The sequence below is a fragment of the Nyctibius grandis genome, chromosome 32 (assembly GCF_013368605.1).
Source record: "Nyctibius grandis isolate bNycGra1 chromosome 32, bNycGra1.pri, whole genome shotgun sequence".
Classification (NCBI taxonomy): Eukaryota; Metazoa; Chordata; class Aves; order Nyctibiiformes; family Nyctibiidae; genus Nyctibius; species Nyctibius grandis.
The window spans coordinates 3,694,578-3,715,223 of NC_090689.1; the positions used below are offsets into that span (position 1 = coordinate 3,694,578).

The window sequence follows — 20,646 nt, forward strand, 5'->3', positions numbered from 1 at the left end:
AAGGCGAGCGAAAAGAAGCTGAAATCAGAAGCAAAACACGCAGTTAGGTGCAAAAATGGGTTTAACTGAGTGATCTGGTGGAGTTGCAGGTTAAAGGAACAGTTTGAAACCAGTAACTCATGCAACTCTCATAGAGGTCTGCATCCCTCGAGAGCCCCAGAGCTGTTCCTACAGCCGACAAATACCCTCGCCGAGCCAGGGGAGGCCAGAACTTGCTCTCCCCATCCATCTCACGAATAAATTCCAAGCCCTAGTGAGGCACCAGAAAGCCACCAGAAGAAGACTTGGCTCAGAAAAAAACCTGCGCAGCCCCAAGGTTTGGAGGGCAGGAGCCGCCATGGGTGTGCCGTGGGGCTTTGGTCCCCATCCCGGCACATGGAGATGCTTATAAGGTACTTTTGGGCTGTCGATGCTTAAAATGCTCCTGCACCCATGGTTTCCCTTTCTGGCAGGGGTGATTTATGGTGGGCATTAACCCAGGGCTGCCGTTTGGGCCTTGGTCTTTCTTTCAGTGATTGCATTTGTGCTGTTCAGCTGTAATTGGCAATTTTTGGACTTTTTGTTTGCTTGCCTGCATGCTGGAAAGTCTTCAGAGGTTGTTTGGGAGGCAAAGAGAGCCTGTAGACCTAGATTTTTTCTGTTGTTGTTGTTATTCTTATATATTATTATAATTAAAACATATTTTTAGCAGCTGAAATTCGAGCCTGTCTGGGTATTTATACAGCAAGATGTTTTGGATGAGGAATAGGCCAGGACGGTCACGTGGTTGGGGCCAATGTGAAACAAAAGAGTCCATTTATTATCCAGGCAGGAAATTTGTTCTTTGGGATGTTGTAGCTGCAGACATAATGATTTCATTTCCTCCGGTTCACCCAGATTAATGGCTTGTGCTCTTTTGTTTGTGTGCCTGTGTTATTTCTGCAACGCGGCTTCCCCCCTGCTCGGTGCCGGCGTGCGCGAACACGTGTGCAGGCGCCCTGGGCAAGGGGCGGGGGGGGATGTGGGGTCTCCAGGTTGGGCTGCAGCAGGCTGGTTGGGTCGTTGGGGAGGGGTGGGATGCTGGGAGAGCTGAGCGAGGGCTGTGGGACCACCTGGGGTGTCCTTCCCGGCAGTGGTGGATGTCCTGGTGCACATGCATCTCTGGGGGTCTTCTCCTCCTGCATCTCCGGGGTCTCTTCCTCCTGCCACGGTCACCAGGGCAGCAAGGGGTGTTTTTCCTATGAAGTTGAGCTGGGATGGGGGAGACAGAGGGACAAGCGCGGGTGTTGACCTTACGGAAGGCAGGAGAGCAGCATGTCTTCTCCATGGCCATGCTCAAGGGTGTACGTAGGTGTTGCGTACTTGGTAGGAAACCTGGACCTTTGCACCTTCCCAAATATCACGTTGGGAAACAGCTCCTTTTCCTAGGGAGCCGTGCTGATGCGCAGGGGTGCAGGCATCAGCTGCGTGGCCATGGGTGAGCAGCTCCTTCTTGCCACCTGGGTTGGCCTTTCACACCAGGCAGGTCCCAGCCCCTTGTGGGGCCGCTGGCCATCTGGAAACTGGTGGCACTCACACTCCCTCCTTAATAAAAAACCAACAGACGCGTCTTTGTGGGCACTAAAAGATTAGCGGTAGCCTTAATTGCTCTCTTTCTGGCTGTCTGAGTGTTTGACTCTTGAAGCGATGTGACAGGCCGGTGATGCCTCTGCGTTGCTGTCGCCCCAGTGGTCCTCATGGCGTTTTGGCACGGAGCTTTTCATTTACTGCGTGTGCAGCGTGACCGCGATCTTGTGTCCTGGATTAATCTGGAGTAACCTTGTGGAGCTGGAAGTGCCTGTCTGTGATGAGGAGTTGAACACAGTGCTGCCTAGGATCTGGGCTGGAGAAGGTTTGGTGACCATCTTGCTGCCCTCATGCCCAGCTCTTCCTCCTTCCCTCCCTTAGATGTTTAAATTTGGGGAGGAAAGAGTTTCTGCCACCCCCTCTGAAGGAGGTCTCCCTGCAGGGACAGACCTCGCTGAAGGAAGACCCTATGGCCGTCAACATGCTTCTGCCATTGTTCCTGCCATCTTCCATCTCCTGGGTGCTTGCGTGCAACGATCCCATCTTACATGCGTGTTGCACCTTCTTGCTTGTGTTCTCTTGAGCTTTTGTGCCATGAGGGGTGCTTTTATGCCATGAAGGTCTGAGCCCACCATCCAAAAGCTGCGGAGGAGAGGGGTGGGGAGCTCCTGGTACCCTGGCGAGCTGCAGGCGCTTTCTCCCCACCTGCCTGCCCTCCCAAATCGCTCCCATGTCGTGAGGATGTGACAGCTCCGTTGTGCAGATGATGATGAACAGTAATGAGACCCAGAGCACCACGTGCGCTTAAGGTGATTTATTTCAGTAAGGAAACCACAATCAGGGAGGGTGGGTCAGTGTCATCAGGAGATGAGGTAGGTATGGAGAAAAGCTCAGGGGGAACTTTATCATCAACCGGCGCCGCTTTAAAAATGAGCAGAGCTGGCGTTGCGTGAAATGGAGCCGTGCCGGTCACACCGGGACCATCCCTCGCCCGTGGTGGGCTGTAGTCACCTCCCAGGGCTTGGCCAGTGACCGGGCTGGCAAGCTGCCGGAGGCGGCTCCAAGGGACTTCTCCTTGCTTACCTCCCTGCAGCCCCATGCTGAAGTTTTTTGGTGAGGTGTCACCTGCGTGTTGTCGGCTGTACCCGTGCACTCAGGAAGGAGACCGGCCTGGAGGGGGGAAAAACCATCCACCAAACCCGCCTTGGCACAGCTCCCGGCACGCAGATGGCCGTCCTCATGCTAGAGCCTTTCCAGCTTGCACCCGCGCAGGCACTGGGGCTGGAGGCAGGGGTGTGCTGGGCAGGCCGGCTGCCAAGCAGCATCTCCTGCCAACATCCTCCTCTTCCTCCTCCTTCTCTTCCTCTTTCTTGCCTCCTGGGCCGGGGGGAGCTGTGGCCGCTCAGCAGCTCAACCGGCCGCTACAGCGTGTGCATACGTACCCAAAGGTGGCTCAGACTGATAGTAACATTTTCAGGAGAGGACACAGGGTAGTGACAGATCCCGGCCATTGGCTAGTTTGACCAAATCTGAAAGTGGAGAAGAAAAAAACAAAAGATATGTCCTAGGCGAAGCTGGGAGAGCCAAGGTATGGTTGGGAAATGGCATTTGGACGTGGGGCCAGAGCACAAAACCCCGCAGGGTCTGCTCACGGGGTGCTCTGCCCTTTGTGATGGACCTGTTGGCGCTGCCACATCCCCTTTCCCCCATGTGCAGCCTCGTGGCGGGGAGGGCTGGGCAGGTGCCGGGGCTCTCCGGCAAGGCATCCCCAGGGGATGCAGGCAGAGCCTTCCCCCACCCCGTCCGCGTCCCGACGGAGGCTTCCCCAGGCTGCCGCGGCGGCACAGATTTATTTCCCTTTGCCTCGTTTGCACTTGCGAGCTGACTCCATCTGGTGCAAACGCCGGAGAGACGGCGCTCGGCACGGCGAGCCGCTTGCCCACGAGCTTTTGTGGTTTCTTCCGTTTGAGGTTCAGCATTTCCACCTCCTCCCCTCGACGGCTCTGCTCCGGCGGCTGGGGCTGAGCTCCTCATCTCCAGCAGCAAGCTCACCCCACGCACGCTTGTCCAGAGCCAGAGTTCTTCTTTGCGAGCCTCTACTTTTGGTGGGGGGATTCAGCTTCTGGCTCAACCGAGGAGCGTGGCTTTGGCTGTTGGCAGCCAGAGGGTTTGTCGGGGTGAGAAGGGAGGCTTTTCTCCCAGATTTTGGCGTCTGGGGGAAAGGCCAAACCCTCGGCTGTGCTGGGAGGAGGCGCGCAGGGGCGGAGGGATGTCGTAGGCGAAGCTGGAGTCCCCCCGCGGTGCTCGCGCGCCGTCTGAGCCGTCTGTCATGTTCGTAGCTCGTGCAGAATCCCTTTGACATTTTAAAATAAGATCTAGTAAATAGGAGCCGGACGATGCCAGGTGCGTTTCTCGTCACGAGGGCTCTTTGACAGCACGGCTGGCATTTTAGATTTAGGGCTCTACGAGATGTGTGTTTTTGTAGCGAGCGTGAAGCTTTTCTGGAGAACGTGGTCCAAGACAATGACTCATCCTGAAGCTCTAAAGAAGCGATGGTGCGTAGAGAAACGCGGGATAAATGTTTTGATTTTTAGAGCTTTCCTTGTAGGCAGTGCTGTCCTGGAGGAAGGCAAAATCCAGCAGGGAAAGCGGGGACAGGTCTGGTGCATCAGTTCAGCAAAGCTTATTGTACCTACTCCAGCGCTGGCTCTGCTCTGGTGGCCTCGAAGGTTGGCTTTGTAGCCAAGCATGGTGCAGCCGTAAGACACGTGTGAGGATGCTGCTGGGGAGATCCCCTGCAATCCCACGGGCGAATGCCCTGTGTGTGTCCAGGCGTGAAGGCTGTACATCCTTCTAATTTACCCTAGCACGTGCGATCGTGGATGCTGTTGATGTTTATGGCTGCTCTGTCTTCTCAGTTGACTAATTCTGTATTTAGAGGCTGTCCTTTCCAAGGGAATCCCAGTTGACTAGGAGCCCAGTTCCACTGAGATCATTAGGCTTCCATGGCCCTTGTCTGTGAAGTCTCAAACCCTGCTCTAATTTTTTTTTTTTTCCCCTCCTCTTTTTGGGGCTCCTTGGTTTCTCGTAGCGTGATGGAAGATCAAGCCCCCTCTTTCCAAGAGAAGAGCTCCTTCAGCATGTCCTTCTCTTGGGTGAGGTCACTCGCTTCCATTCAACCTGGCTGGAGCACACCACATGCAGCCAACGCTGGTACGTGGCTGTTGACCAAGAAGTGAGCTACAGAAAAGTAGCAGAAAATACGATGTTGTTGACATCGCTCCCCGATGTTTGGTTTGTCCTTGCCGTCCCTTAAGGCGCTGTGCTCCTGCTGGGATGTACGATGGGTTTGGGGTACTGGATCCTTCTCACTCACTTGGCTGGTGAGGTGGTTGTCCAAGCCAGCTGGTCTCCACCCAAAAAGTCCAGTGGTGTGAGGCTGCTGTGCCAAGCTTGTGCCGAAGCCACCTGACTGCGTGACAAGGGGTAGAGTGTCTTCAGGCTTCTGACCTTCAGCCTTCGTCTGCTTTGGTGTGTGCTCCTGGGTGGTGATAGCATTGGATGGTGAAGAGCGGACGATTGCCCTTCCCTAACCTAAGCAATCCCTCATTGAAGCCAGACCTTCTCACATCACTTAGCTGGACCTCGAGTTGGAGGGTGCTACTTCTCCTGGGCAGCCTCGCAACCTTTTTGGAGGGTAGGGTTTCTGGGAAAGCCTCTGCCACCCGTGGGTGTCTGAGTTCCTGTTCCACATCTTCTGGAGGATGAAATGAGTAACCGCCAAGCTTGACATATGGTGATTTTTGGGGCAAGTTGTGGCGTTCAGTGATGTTTGCTGGCAACCCGGGCTCAAGAAAGCAAAGATGAGGATTTAAATGCATAGTGACGTTGTTCTGGAAAACGTTCTCCTGAAAGACAGCCTTGTCACCTTCTAGCTCTGGGTCACTTGGCTGGTGGTGTATGTGTGGGTTTTGTATATCCGTGGCCTGTGTGCAATTACAAAAAGTGTGATATCGGCAACCAACCGTGTCATGACGGGGACAAACGAGCTCCTTGTACTTGGAAGATCCTGGGTTACCTGTAAGACGCCATCCTGAGATTGTCCCATTGCCTCTGACGTCTGCTTTGAGCTCAGTGGATTAAAACTTGTTCCCAGATTTTCTAAAATAGGTTTACAATTTGGAAAACAAAAGGTATTGAAAGCCCTGTCCCCTCTCTCTTGTCTTGATCCTTGATTTGCTCCCCTTTGTCTTTTTCTCCCAGTGATGCATGCTTTTTTTGGTAATTCTCCATCGTTTCCTTCCCTCTCTCTTATCTCCCCCTCTGCAGTTCTGTCTCTTTTCCTCTCCGTCCCTCTCCCCCTCTCCCTCCTCCCTGTAGTTTATTTGCAGGCGGGTTGTCTCTTTGATTTACTGTCTCTCTCCTCGGTGGGATTATGATAAATGGATTGTATGGCTCCGACTGAGCTCGTCCAACACCACGTACCCGCGCTGGGTCGAGCCCCTTTGGAGCTTGAAAACCGAGGGTTGATGATGGGGCTGGGGCTTCTCTGCACAGTCTTTGGGGGGGGAGTGAGCGTTGGTAAATGGGATTTGGTCCTTAGGGTCCAAGCTTGACATCACCTCCGCAACTTTTTCAGCCTGCATTAGGCAGGGGGCTCGGCGGGGGGGTTTTCTCCATGCTTTTCTCTCGCCTCATACGCTGGGTTTGCCACATGTGTGCGTTCGCATGGAAGCTTGCAAAAATTGAAGCAGGTATTTTATGGGGCGCTTCCAGGCACGTCAACCAGCATATTTCAATTTACTGTATCCCGACACGGGTAGCGTTGGCTGCTTGTAATTAGAGCGTTTCACCCTGCCGTCGCAGCAGGCAGCGGTTTGTTGATAAAGTTGTTATATAGTTGCTGAGCAAACACCCCCAAATCTGAGCTTCATTAAGCTCCCGCCCGCCCTGCTGCGATGCATCTTCATTGCGCGCTGAAATCCGTGCCGTTGACGGGAGATCCCGGAGGAGGGGCCGGGGCTGTGCCGCGCGGCCGCGGCTTCATGCATCCCGTCACAGATTGACACAGCACGCTCGTCCTTGGCTCAAATATATAAATTTCTCTTTCCAACCAAAAGCGGGGGTTTTTTTGGCCACTGCAGGTCTTCTCGTGCTGGCTGGTGGCTGTGGGTGCGGGTGTCATGGCTGAGGTGCTTTGCACGGCTGCTCCTCTCCCCTACGAGGTTCACACAGACCCCAAAGCACCGGTGGTTTCCTTTAAAATACAGGCAGAAAATGTTCCGTGTCGACTCGCTTTGTTGTTGTTTAGCGCATCCTCTCCCTTCTCGCCTGGGTTTGCTGTTTGCTGGGTAATCCTTCATAACGAACCCGCGGGAGATTGATGGGGAGAGCTCGTTATGCACTTCCAGAGCAGTTTCACCGTGGTTCTGTAGCAGCAAAATGCACCATTAAAGGCAGAGAGCCATGGGAATGAGGGGACGTAATTAGTTGTTGCTGTAATATTTTTGATTGAAAGTGTGTAGATCCTGTAAGCAGCTCTTTGGGAAGCTGGTGCGATCAGGAGACCGTTGAGGAGAGCAGCGCGCATCAAAGGGGAGGGGCTGGTCCTGCTCTTGCCCTGCTGCCTCTCCAGCGCCGTAATTAAGCCCTCTGGGAGATGTCACGTGTCGATGTCGACGAGGGGCGAGCAGCAGTCCTCCCTCCCAGTTAGGAGCAGGAACCAGATGAGGAGTCCTCCTGCAGAGGAGACTCTTCGGGTGGGATGTGCACCCAGCAGCTCGCCGCCTTGGTCCCTGTGGCAGAGCCACACGGATCTTAGAATGGTTTGGGTTGGAAGGGACCTCAAAGACCATCCAGTTCCAACCCCGTGCCACGGGAAGGGACACCTTCCACCAGACCAGGTTGCTCCAAGCCCCATCCAACCTGGCCTTGAACACTGCCAGGGAGGGGGCAGCCACAGCTTCTGTGGGCAACCTGGGCCAGTGTCTCACCACCCTCACAGGAAAGAATTTCTTCCTAATATCTCATCTAAATCTCCCATCTTTCAGTTTAAATCTGAAATCTTCTGTTCCTGCTTTTTCCCCAGCTTAATCTAAAGTTCAGGATATATTGAAACGTTGCATGGGCAAACCTGGGCTGTGTCCGTGGGGTGTTGTGGTCAGAAGCATGGTCATGGAGAGCAACCTGGAATTACTCAGGCAACCTCCTGGTGTGTGCTTGAACCCCTTAATCTGTGGGGAATAGTGAGAATTAAATTCAAATTATTCCCCCGGCACCTGTGGGACTTTCTTTGCCTTGACATTGAGAGGCGTGATGCAAACCACGAGCACATAGGTAGCGGTGATGAAAGCTGTGGTGCAATCTGGGCTCGGCTTGAAGCTGCGACGATGAAGAGCTCGCGGCATCACAGCAGTTAATGTTATTGAGCACTAGTCTCTGTAATAAAGCGTCTTGGCTCTGTTTCTCTATTGTTCCCTTTCTCTGGTAATGTCACCAAACTTGGACAGAAGCTTCCCAAGCTGTGCGTTTGCCTTGGGCTGAATCAGCTGAAGCCCTTGAGAGAGAAAGAGGGGGGTAGAAAGCAAGCTTGGCGTTTGTGAGCATGAAATAGAGGGGAAAAGATGGTGCTTTGCTTATGGAAAAATGTCTCGCTGCTGTTCCCCTTCCCAAAGTCATGCTGTGGGGCTGGGACTGCCCAGGGGACGTGCCCTGGGGCTGGGCTGTGCACTGACCCCATGGCTCACTTTGTGCTCTGCGAGGGCACTTCGGGATGAGTCTCCAAAGATCCCACCCGCAGAGTGTCCCCTGCCCCTCCGCACCCCTGCCCCTCGCTCCACGGCTGCCCTCCCGTCTCCCCTCTCCCTCCGAAGGTTCAGCTGTCGCCACGCACCTCTCCGCTCCCCACGCATCTCGGGGGGTTATTTCCAGCAGCTGGCAGCCTTTCCGAAGCTCCCTCTACCCATCTGTTGTCATCAAGCCTCCTCTCTCCTTATTTTGCTTAATTTCTGTCTTTTTTTCCTCTTGGTTGTCTTAGACATGCCTGTGTCTCTCTGCATATGCCCAGGCATTTGCTTTCGAGTGCCTTAGGCTGGTTCCTGCCGTTATCTTCTTGGAACATAATGGGAGCGGCTGCTCCTTGCCTTGGGAGAGGGACCATGTCCCCGAGGCATCTGTTGAGGAGTGCAGCGCTCGTAGAAGTTTCTTTCTGGCCTCCCTGAGCACAAAATTTGTCGTGGTATCTCTTCCTTTCCAGATGAGTGTTGAAAAGCGATCAGGTTGGGTTGGCCTCCTTGCCTCCATGTCTCTCTGCCCATAGCCAGACCAGGGACAAGTCACACCTTCTCACGGCGCGGTCAGCAGGAGCCCTCCATGGTGGGGAGGTCTGAGGTACAGGTTTCAGGCTGGGGCGTTCAGGAAATAAGTTCCGCTTCATTTTGGGTAGTTCAGAAAGGTTTTTCCAGAAGAGGCTTAAATCCTGTTGGGAAGGGTGTTGGCAAGACGGCGTCGGCTGGTGGGAAACGAAGGCTCCCGCGGTGGCTCCTGCGCTGCCCTGCTCCGTGCATGGCTACTCTCGCCCCAAACTCATTTCCCCCCTGCCCCTTGGATGATGCCAGCTCACCCTTTGCCCCTCCGAGACTGCAGGCATCGGCTCCGGCCGCACCTCGCAGCCGTTTGCCCGGGAGGGTGCGGGGAGCTGGGGACGGCAGTGAGTCCTCCCCGCTTGGATCGCGCCGGTGCCATCACAGATGGATGCGCTGCTCGGCGCCGAGGATCCTGGTGCATTCTAATTGCTGGCATCTTTACTCGTTACGAGTGTAATTGTGAGTAGACGTTTGTTTTTGTATTGATAATTAGGGAGTGGAACAGATGGTGAAGGCTTAGTTTAAAGTAATGTGTCCATTAAAGAAAATCTACTGTATACAGCTGAAGATCCTTCACTCTAGGAGAGCTCAGCTCGCCGGAGCGGAGCTCGTCTTCTCCCTAACGAGGGCTTCGGCCATTACAGCCTGCTCAGCTGCCTCGGTGGAGGCTCAGGTCCCCAAGACTCCTCCGAGCGAGCGTGTCGAGCTCCCTCCCGGGCAGAGCATCCCCTGAGCATCCGCCAAGCCCACATCAGGCGTGCAAGGAGCTGCTGGAGGGGAGGGCAGCACCTTGCCTACGGTGGAGGCGTGGGCACTGGCTGAGGTGGGTGGACCGGCTCACCCGACGTGGCTGATGATGCTGTGCTGGATGTAGGAGGCATGGGGAGATGATGTTCCCCTGCGCTGACACCCCCGGGGGGCTGCCCGGGCTGGGGGGACGAGCGCACCTCTCCCAGCAGGACCCCCCTGCCCCAGGCAGAGCCCTGCTTAATTAACATCCAGTGCCCAATAACGAGGACTGGTCCTTGCAGCAGGATGAGGTCTCTTCCAACCTAGTTGATTGTGTGATGAGGCAGGCAAGAGGAGCACGGGAGGAGAGATGTGAGGGGTCTCTGTGGCTGATTAACGTCCCTGCAGGGTTTCCCCTGGGGTCACAACGTCACTTGTACGTCCCAGAAAACAAAGTAAAATCCAAGATTTCCTCCAAGAGGAAACAGCAGAGGTCAAGGGGAAGCTGCTCAGCCGAGTCCTTCTGGTGCCAGTACCTCTCCAGTCACGGGGTTTGGGTGAGCTCAGCAGGAATTTGAGCTGAAAGGGAGGATTTAACCATTTTATTTCATTTTATTTAAAAAAAAACCCAACCAACCAAACAGCCATCAAACTGTTTTGCCAGGTTATGGATCATCTCGTATGTGGCAGTGTCCTTGGGAGTCAGGGCAGGGCCTGAGCAGGAGATGGTCTGTAGAGGCAACGGTTGGACTCGATGATCCCAGAGGTCTCTTCCAACCTGGTTGATTCTGTGATTCTGTGGGTCAGGCTCTCTCTGTGGTGACTCTCAACCCTCCTTTTCCTTTGGTTTGCAAATCGCTTCAGAACCACGGAGCTGATGGAGCACAGGTTGTGCGTCCGCGGTGGAAACGGTGAGCGTGACCTCCCTGGCCGCAGCCCCCTTAGGACGCCGCAAACCTCCCAAGTGAAAGCTTCTCTGTGGTTCTTTTCAATTTATTCATTCATTTCTCGATTTATTTAGTTATTTTGAGGTCTCCTGCTTCGGGGGCTGCGGCGTGCCGTGCCGGCCGAGCCTTCCTGCTTCATTTGCAAAGCGTGGAGCCTTCGGGGAGGGATGAGGCAGGAGGAAGGGGTGAGATGTTGGGCTGGGAGGGATCCCGGTGGGTGCCAGCTCGGAGCAGAGCCGGTCCTGGCGTGCTGCTGTCCCACACTGTACTTTATCAGAAGTACATTCCTCTGTCACTGCCCCGCTGGAAAAAAAATGCCTGGGGAAGGAAGCTGTGGGACAGGAAGGGAGATGGTGGAGTGCAAATCCTTTCTGAATAAACCCTTGCAAGAAGGGCCTTTCCTGTAGCTGAGGGCGACCTTATTTAATGCAGAGGGTGGGTGAGCCGGGTCCGGGTCCCAGCCTGCGTCACCCTGGGCTCCGCTGCCTCAGTTTCCCCTGCGTGGCACAAGGACCCCCTGTTTGCTGCGGGGAAACACACCGAGCGTTTTGGGGCCTCTCGGAGCATCCCTGCCTGCGCAGCCCTGCCGGGAGGAGGGACTGGGAGATGTTTGCACGGCCTCTGGCTTCCACCTTCGCATCGATTTATGCACGGGCACGTCTGCGTGCTCATCTGAAGGGCCGTGGCGAGGATTAACGAGTGCTTAACGAGGTGTGGGGCTGTTTGCGAGGGAAGGGGAGCTCGGTGGCAGGAGGAAGGCGGTCAGGAAACACAAACCATTTGTTGCACCCGTTTTCCTGGCGCTGCAAAGCTGCCGTGAGTACCTGGGACCACGGGGGGAAGGGGAGGCATGGGGGATGCTCGGCTATGCCAGCCGCCGTTTGGTCGAGACACACAGGAATCGAGGAAATTAATCTGCGTGTCTCCTTGCTGCAAACAAATAAATAAAACCTGGAGGATTTTTCCCATCTGTTTCTATATGTTGTTGCTCTCACTGTTGTTCTTGTTATGTTTTGTTGTTTTGTTTTTTTTTTTTTTATGAGAATAAAAGTAGGGAAATATCAGCTGTATTACAGCATCCGTCTTAATTTTTCTTATTTTTTTTTTAGTTGGTAACATTGTTTTCCTTTTCCAGGCTGGGGAGGGTCAGAGATGGCAGCGTGGGCTGGGTTCAGGCCGTGACTCTTCGCAAAGAGTCTCGTCCTGCCCCGTTTGCTCCGGAGTGAAGCTGCCCTTAAATATTAGGGCACCTGCTGCTTTATTTGTGAGCAGCTCCAAGGGCCAGCTGCTCACTCCATGAAGGCAGCTGAACGTTTTTCCGTGGCTCTGTGCTCCTAACATCATCGAAAACTTCGGGAGTAACGAGTTTGCTTTCCTCTTCTTGTGTTTCCTCAGAAACTTTGATGGATACACGGACGGCGACGGCCGAGCTGGGCTGGACCGCCAACCCTCCTTCGGGGGTAAGTGCCACTCGCCCAGCCGATCCTTACACGGTCTCGTGGGGTTCGTGCTGTTTATCTTAAAACCCTGGTGGGGAGCTGGGGAAGTGGCATCAGAAGCAGTGGTGCCCCGTTGGGCTGGCGTGGGGCGGCCAGGGCATCGCTGTGCCGAGCTGCGCTTCTGGGCAGGGCTCAGCGTCCCCTCCCTGAACAGTCCCGGGGTCTGGGCGAGGATGGAGCTTTTCTCCATCCTCTGCCTGTCCTCCCCCACGGTGAAGGGTCCAGCCCCATCACCGCGCTCCATCCCCGGCTCGTGCCTTCCCTCTCCCTATGCCAAAAGGCTTGTAATTAGGAAACATTAGCAGGCTCACAACAGCTTTCATACCTAGAACATCATCTGTAATTGCACTCGGCAGTGCTCTTCCCTGGCTATTAACGTCACTTTTATGAAGTAATGAGGAACAAAGCACCCTGAGGCACTTAAAACATCTTTTTTTAATATAATACGAGCCTTTGAGGAATGGAAGCATAAAATAACCTGACTCACATTCCCCTGGCAGAGAAAGTGAGAGACGGAGGCGGGGAGGAGAGGAGCAGCGGTGGGGGGGATGCGAGCTGATGGATGGGCATCACGGTGGGACGGGTAGAGCAGCGTGCCCTGAGCCTGTCCACGTGGTGATCCGGCATTCATACTCTGTCTCTTGCTTCTCTCAGAGTTACTGGTGAGTCTTCTTTACAGGAGCATATATTAGATGTTCCACAAAGTATTTTAAAACACCAAGTCCTTTATTTAAAGACACGGTTAGTCCGTAGCGTGTGTTGGAGAGCGTGACTTCCCCTGTGAAGTCCCCTTGCTTGTGGACTGGGCTTTTTTCAGCAGCACCAGGCACTTTGCTTGGGTGAATATGGAGCATCTTAAAGTGTATTTGGGATTCCTGGAGTGAACCCCCCTGTAGGCATCGTGTCCCAGCTGACGCAGGTCTTGGAGTAGGTTGGACACCAGTTGAAAACAAGCAACGTCTTCCTCTCGCTCCAGGCATGCAGCAGTCTTTGTGAGCTGCCCGGTTACAGCACTGGGTTTTAGGGTTTGTCCCGTTTGATAGTTCACCACAAACATTTGAGGGCAGGTCTGTGCTGCTTCTGGGCTTGTCCAACAGTAACGGCCAGTATTTGGGTGAGGCTTGTCCGGAGTGAGGGTGCCAGGGAGGGTTTGCAGACCGTGACCCATCCTAGCAGCCTGGTGTGGAGGTGCTGAGATACACATGGGGATCTCTGCTTGTGTTGGAGTTGATGACGACCCCAAATTTAGTTGGTCTTTGCTTGTTTTTTAGTCTTCAGTTACCAAAAGCAGCCATCTTAGGGCTGTGCTATTTCTTTTTCAGCCCCGACTGCTGAAAGCTGGGGAAAGAAACCGAAAGCTTCCCCTCTGCCCTGCCTCCCTCCATCCCAAAAATGAGGGTGCACTGGCAGCCTTGCTTTGGGGCTTAGCAACAAGCCATAGCATCGCTGGGACAAGCGAAGAAGCAAGGGACCAGAGGGGGAAGCAAAGAAACAGGGAGAAGAGCAGCAGCCATTCATAAATGGGACCTTCCTGCTCCTTGGGGCAGGAGGGAGGATGGGAGAGGGGCTCCTGGCTGCTGCTGGGGCATCAGCTCCTTCTCCTGGGCTCCTCTCGTCTCTCTTGGAGGTGCAGGGGTTTGATGAGCCACCTCTTCTGACCCCAGTTGCCATTGGCATGGGCTTTGGGTCCCTTGGGGTGGTGGCGTGCCCCTGGGGCGTGCTGAGCCCCCAGAGTGACTGTTCACCCCGGCTCACAGATGTGCCCAGGGGCTCCGGGGGGCTGTCGATGGTAATGCTGGGGCACGGATGCCAGCTGGGATGCTGGCTGTGGTCCCCGGAGACTGGCTGCGGCGGGATGCGGGCTCTCCTTCTGCTCTTCCCTGCTTTGAAAACAAGATAAAAACCTGCATTGTTGGGGTTTTTTTTACATCAAGGCTGTGGTTTACAAGGGGGAAGCTTGGGGAGCAGGCGAGGAACGTGGTTGTTTAATGGAAAATGGAAGAGGGCAAAATCTGTAAGGTTGGGGGGTTGGTCGTGGTGCAGCAGCTCCCTGGGAAGACTCAACGTGACGGGGCAGGTTGGCATCGCCCGCGTTGTGCCCTCACATCAGCACAAACACGCTGTAGCGTCGCTCCTGGAAATTATGCATGATATTCAGAGTGCTGCTTAAAGATTGCCATATGAATAATGCTGTTATGAGGAGACTGTAAACATGGATTAGTTAAAATGAATGGATTATGAGGCTGTAAATCTGTCTGTAGGACTCTAATGCCATCATAGACTATTCACAGTTTGCCGCTGTCCCTTAATTGAAATTGTAGCCTGGATTATATTAATGCCCTTCTATAAATCGAATTGCAAATCTATATTCTCTCTCTCCGTGGCGGTCATGTTTTATTTAGTTCGTTTTCTTTGCCGGGGGAAATGATCCCATTGTGCTGAGAGCCTGGGGTCAGGCTCGCTTCCCAGCCCACGGGCTGGCTCGGGCTTTAATGAAGCTGTAGCCTAATGTGCTGCTTCTCTCCTGTCTCTGGGTGCCTGGACCATCTTTCTTCCCTTTTTTTACATCTTCTCAGGGCAGCTGAGGCAGTTGCCCACATGGAAAAGATGTTTTAGCATCAGCTGGGAGGGATGGGGAGAGGCATGTAGGGGCAACAGGGTGAGGATTTCTTCTGGTGCTGGCCTGGGTGGTGTTTCTGCACGTGCCTCACATCATGTGTCCATGACCACGTTCCTCGTCCCCTTTGGGACTCGAGGATTCTCCTTTTCTCCGCTGCGCAGGGTGAGTGGCACCTCTGGGGCTCACGGGCCACCGCCGGTCCTGCTGCCTGCCTCTCATCGCTTCTCCCTTCTCCTTTCTGCAGTGGGAAGAAGTCAGTGGCTACGACGAAAACCTCAACACGATCCGGACGTACCAGGTGTGCAACGTCTTCGAGCCCAACCAGAACAACTGGCTCCTCACCACGTTCATCAACCGGCGTGGAGCTCACCGCATCTACACCGAGATGCGCTTCACTGTGCGGGACTGCAGCAGCCTCCCCAACGTCCCCGGCTCCTGCAAGGAGACCTTCAACCTCTACTACTACGAGACAGACTCTGTCATTGCCACCAAGAAGTCCGCCTTCTGGACGGAGGCACCCTACCTCAAAGTGGACACCATTGCTGCTGACGAGAGCTTCTCCCAGGTGGACTTTGGTGGCAGGTTGATGAAGGTGAACACGGAAGTGAGAAGTTTCGGGCCTCTGACCCGCAATGGCTTTTACCTGGCTTTCCAGGACTACGGGGCTTGCATGTCTCTGCTGTCTGTCAGGGTCTTCTTCAAGAAGTGCCCCAGCGTGGTGCAGAACTTCGCCATCTTCCCGGAGACGATGACAGGAGCGGAGAGCACCTCTCTAGTGACCGCCCGCGGCACCTGCATCCCCAACGCCGAGGAGGTGGACGTGCCCATCAAGCTGTACTGCAACGGGGACGGGGAGTGGATGGTCCCCATCGGCCGCTGTACGTGCAAGGCTGGTTACGAGCCGGAGAACAACGTGGCCTGCAAAGGTAAGGTTGGCTTTGGGTAACGGGGTGCTTTTGTTGCTTTTAAGCTTTGCTTCACAAAACGTTCATCCCCCAAACCAGCTGGTTTGGACAATGTCTGTTGTGAAATCGGCTCTGCGCCCTTTTTCTGCTGTGGAGTGGTTTTGCTCTGGGGACCAGGCAGGGATTTGGGAGCAGTGCTCAACCTGTGGCTTCTCGGTGCGCTCTGGTCAGCGGCAGCATTCAGTGAGCAGCGTGGTGAGGACGTGGGTGCCGGTGCAGTCACCAACCACTGCGAGTCTGCTGGAAGCCACCTCTGTGATCTGCTGCCTTCAAAGTGCTGTGCGGGCCGGCCGAGCCGCTTTCATCTGCCTCGTTATTTCCCCAGCAGAGCTGCGGGAGCCGGGCAGCCGCCGTCGGGCCCGACTGCAGCGAAGCTGCTCTGATATTGGCATTAATTGGAATTTTTTTGCTGTTTTTTTGGGTTCCCCCAGCCATGCCACCAGCACGCTGCTGCCTGCTGGAGTCCTCCGCAGCGCGGGGTATAAATATGGAAATAGCACTCGCTGCTTTTCATCTCCTTTTGCTGTTCTGATTAATATTTCCCAAATACTATTGGAGGATTTTTTTCTTTTCTATTAGCTTTACTCGCTGCCCTTTCCTTCTCCTCCCCCAAATTAAGGTATTGGTTTTGTATGCTGCTTGGAAGGAGGGAAGAGAAGGGTTTTTGCATGAGGAGCTAACCCTGTTTCATCAGTGCTTTCCAAATAGCTTCTAGAAGGTGGGCACCACCAGGTCAAGGAAGGGTTGGGAAGAAGGAGAAGATCAAAAGCAGGTGTCAAAGTGGTTTAGGGCTGGTTTTGGGAAGGGGGGTGATGGGAGGAGGTCTGACTGGGACCTCCTTTGGTGCAGGTGGCAGCACGTGTAGCACCAGGTTTGGCTGTGATGCTCCTTGGGGTGGCCACCACGGTGTTTCTCCTCTACCTGTAACTCCAGATGTATGAAAATAGCAAAGCTGGGATTCCAGCTATGGAGAAACTTGTTTGTTCATTTGCTTTAAACCTGGGAGCTTGTGTAGTTTTTCACTGTGAAAAACCACTTTCCTGCTCGGCCAAGGTGGGGACAGCGATGCCTTCCCATGCCAGGGCTCCGAAAACTGGGAAACCACCAGAGTCCACGCGCTCGTGCTTTGCTTTCACATCGAGCAGCCCCACCGGTGGATTCCTTTGAGGTTCGTGGTTGACACTGAGCGTGGTCTTGTTCCCACCAGGAGCTGGTCTGTTCCCAGGAGGAGCCGAGCACTCCCTCGGAGGGAGGGCTCTGCGCGAACCGGAGCGTGCCCCAGGTTTTGGTGGTGTTGACCTTCCCATCCACCGCTGACCGGAGTGGTGGAGAAGGTCCAGGTCTTGAGTGCCTCTGACCCCCTGGGAGGAGCATGCTGCACCTACCCAGCGCCCGTCGTTTTGGGCAGGGTAGGGGGGACAGCCTGGCAGTGCTCAGGGTGGGTGTTAGACCCATCTCCGTGGGGTTTTTTGTTTCCTTTTCTCATGTGCAAACCCCAGAATGGTCAATGATGTTTTCATGCCACCAAAGCTGTGCCGAGCAGACCCCTGCGCGTGGGGAAGTTGCTGAGTTTTCCGTGCCGCAGCACCCGTCTCCAAACATGTCCGCGCTCCCCGATGGCAGTGCAGATGCTGGAGAAACCCCTTGTGCTGCCCAAGAGGTAGCTCTGTGGAGCTACCAGCCAGTGTTTGGCCTTTGTGTGGGGAGCACGCTTTGCATTCGGGCTCCATGAGGGGAGAATTCAGGATCCTGGTAGGTCTGAGGGAGTAGAAATGTCCTTATGGGTTGGCTGGTCGGCCTCTTCTCCCAGGCAACTAGCAATAGGACAAGAGGACATAGCCTCAAGCTTGGCCAGGGGAGGTTCAGGTTGGACATTAGGAAGCATTTCTTCTCAGCAAGGGTCATTAGCCATTGGAAGGGGCTGCCCAGGGAGGTGGTGGAGTCACCATCTCTGGAGGGGTTTAAGAAAAGCCTGGACATGGCACTTAGTGCCATGATCTAGTCACCATGGTGGTGTGAGGGCAATGGTTGGACTTGATGATCCCAGAGGGCTCTTCCAACCTCATTGATTCTGTGATTCTGTGTTTCTGTTTGGAATCCTGAAAGCACCGAAGTACCTTGTGGGTGCAGACCGAGCAGCTGGTTACATGGCACCAAGCATGTGCGCAATGGTGGGACCGTGCGTTTTTGATTATCCTGTGGACGCTGTCAGGTGCTGGTACGATGCTGTGTCTGGAGCAGAACTTCAATAACTCCCCTCTCCCAGTCCTTTAAGGGTATTTCCCAGTTCCTGCATCAGGGGGATGGATGAAAGGCTGGGACGGCAAGTGGGACCTGCACGTTTGAAGGTCCTGCTCAGTGCTGGTGAGGAACACAAAACCCATAAACCTGCCAGACCCTCCTGGAAGTTCACTAAAACCCGCTCTAAAAGCCAAAGCCAGGGCTTATGTTAGGACTGTTGGAAAATTAACTGTGTTTGAGTAAAAATCTGACCCTGGGTTGCACTCTGGCTTCTCGGTAGCTCGCGTGCACCCTTTGGGGGTCAAGCTCCTCCTTGTATCCCTGTGGACCTTGGAGACCACGAGGGAAGACCTGAGCCCACTGCTGCCCTTCCCAGCGGTCGGCAGGCAGGAGGTGGAACATTGTGAGGTTTAGAAATAACAATTTGTTGGTTTTCTCTTTGTCTTCGTGCTCTCGAAGGGGTCGTGTTCCCTTGTCTTGTTCACCCCCTGGGTTCGCCTCGCAGGGCTGCTGCCAGGATGGCACCCCGCCTCCCGGGAGGGACGTGCTCTTGACATCTGCTCAAAGCCTCCATCAACCTGAGATGAGCCACTTAACGCGCCTGGGGGAATTGTCACCAAGGAAAAGAGGAGGGAAAAAAAAAATCCTTGATATTTTAAGGCTGAGAAAATGGGCTTAATCCCTCAGCAGTGGGGAAAAAAATAGGGTTGAATTGTTTCGCTCCGCCAGCCCTCTCTCCTGCCTCCCCCTCGCTGGGCCGGAGGCTGTGCCTGTCACGGGGCTGTTGGAGCGGAGCGGGGTCGTGCTGACAGCAGAGCGCGGGGCCGCTGAGGGATTCATTAATACCGGCTTTTAGCGGCACTTAGCGAGAGGCACGGGCAGAACGCAACCGTCCTCGGGGGGATTTTGAGTCCCGAAGAGATTATTGTCGTGTTTTGGGGTCAGAGTGACGGGAGGGTCGTTACCGGCACGACACGAAGATGGAGGTGGGAGGGAGGGAGATGTTCCTTATCCATCTGCCCCGTTATTTGTTTCCATCCCGGGCTGGTTGGGGTTTGGCACCGCAGATCTGGCTGGTGTGGGCTGGGTGGTGGCACACCATCCCCGAAAGCCCATGGGACTGCCTGCCCCATCCTCTTCGGCACCTCCTGGGTCAATGCGAAGTGGCGGCAGTTATTGAATCCAAAATGAATAATTCATTTGGTGCAATAGCCCACGCGCCGTGCAGGTTGATATTAAACCCATTCGTCTTGCTCTGCCCCGTCCCTCAGCCTTGCTTTATGGCTTCCTTGCGTGGTCAAGGTGCAATGCATCATCGTGCTGGGGAGGAGGTGGGAGGAAACGCAGGAGCGGAGATCGTTGGGAGGCCGGGGAAATCGTTGGAGACCTTGGATGAGCATGATGGGTGGATTTTGCTTGTTCTTCTCGAGGAAGATTATTAAACCCTTTCTCTGCTGGTGTTTGACTCTGAAACCTAACGATGGCAAGGTAACCCCTCGCTAGGATGATGGCAGTCGTGGGTCTCTCAGGTTTTATCCCCTTTGGCTTTGAGGATGGGGCACTGTATTTGTGTCTGCTGGAATCACGCCGACTCTCTGACCTTCCCAGTCCCGGGCGATAACTCAGTTGCACGGAGAAGCCGACAAAGGAAAAAAGGCTGGATCTAAAGCAGCCTTGTGCTGAATTTCCACTTGGTATTTACAAAGCCAGGGAGAAGGGGCTAGCGAGCGGTCCTGCTGCTTCCTGGGCTTCCCAGTCACTGATTTCCTCTCTTTATCCCTCGCAGAAGGCTGGGAACAATAGCAGAGCGTGGGATTTACAAAGTGATTTTTTTTTTTTTTTAATAATAATTACTAACATTTTGTAATTAGTAGTAGAATAATTTGCTAACCCTTAAAACAAGGGAGACGTCACGTTTTCCTGATCAAATTGTTGCTTGTGCCAAGAAGTGGGTCTTTTTGGTCTCTTTGGCTGGGCCTTTGCCTGCCTTTTCCCTGCGCCGTGGTCCGTCCTAGAGCCCCAGTACCACGTTGGGGCACCCAGGAGAGGTTTTCTCGGGTGATGAAGGTGATGTTGGTTTTGTCCCGTGGGCGGGTGGCAGCAGGGGTGGCCATGGGCTGTGTCGCGGGGACATGGGACCCTGTTCCCCCACACCTTGGGGTGTGTCCATCCCAGGACGCCGCAGATGCCCGGGTTGGGGCCAGCACGCCGCTGCGGGGGCTGCAGAAAGGCCCTTTTTTGCTTTTTAGGGTGGTGGTGGGTTTTTTTTTTCCTCCCAATATTGCTGGTCCATGTACTTCCCCGCAGCTGGGAAGCATCTTTCCAGCGGCTGCACCGACCCCAACAGCTCTCACCTCCCTCCAGCATCTCCTGACCTGGGCCACATATTATCTTTCTTCTCTTAAAACAGGAGAGGAAACACCAAAGAGGTTAAAAAGAAAGTGCTTGTGGGAGCCTCGCCCTGCCCGTCTCTCCTTCTGCCTGCCTTGGGTTTGGTTTAGTGCAGCCACGGAGTCCCAGCTTGCCATGAAGTGCCTCCCCCTCCCCATCCCTGCTTTGGTGGCTGCGAGGGTGCCTGGCAGAGGGGTGCGCTGGTGTCCCCGGGGGTGGACGGCACGCTGGCACCTGGCCGTGTCCCAGGGCAAGGCACGTGGCAGGGCCGACAGCATCCCGGAGCGGGGCGAGGGCATGGAGGGCTGGGGTGCCCACGGAGACCCCCGCCTGTGACGGTAAATA

The 20,646-nt window shown here is 54.6% G+C and overlaps 1 protein-coding gene across 2 annotated transcripts in view; it reads left to right on the plus strand.

The window, feature by feature from the left end:
- Positions 1-20,646, plus strand: part of EPHB1 (EPH receptor B1) — a 74,891-nt gene that overhangs the window by 11,452 nt on the left and 42,793 nt on the right. The window contains exons 1-3 of one of the 2 annotated variants that reach the window (XM_068421193.1): positions 11,327-11,401; positions 11,981-12,045; positions 14,949-15,630. In XM_068421193.1, coding sequence (XP_068277294.1) covers positions 11,989-12,045; positions 14,949-15,630 — 739 coding nt within the window. In that variant the 5' untranslated portion in view covers positions 11,327-11,401; positions 11,981-11,988. Of the gene's footprint in view, positions 1-11,326; positions 11,402-11,980; positions 12,046-14,948; positions 15,631-20,646 lie in introns of those variants that run through there. The other variant, XM_068421192.1, reaches the window with a different exon arrangement.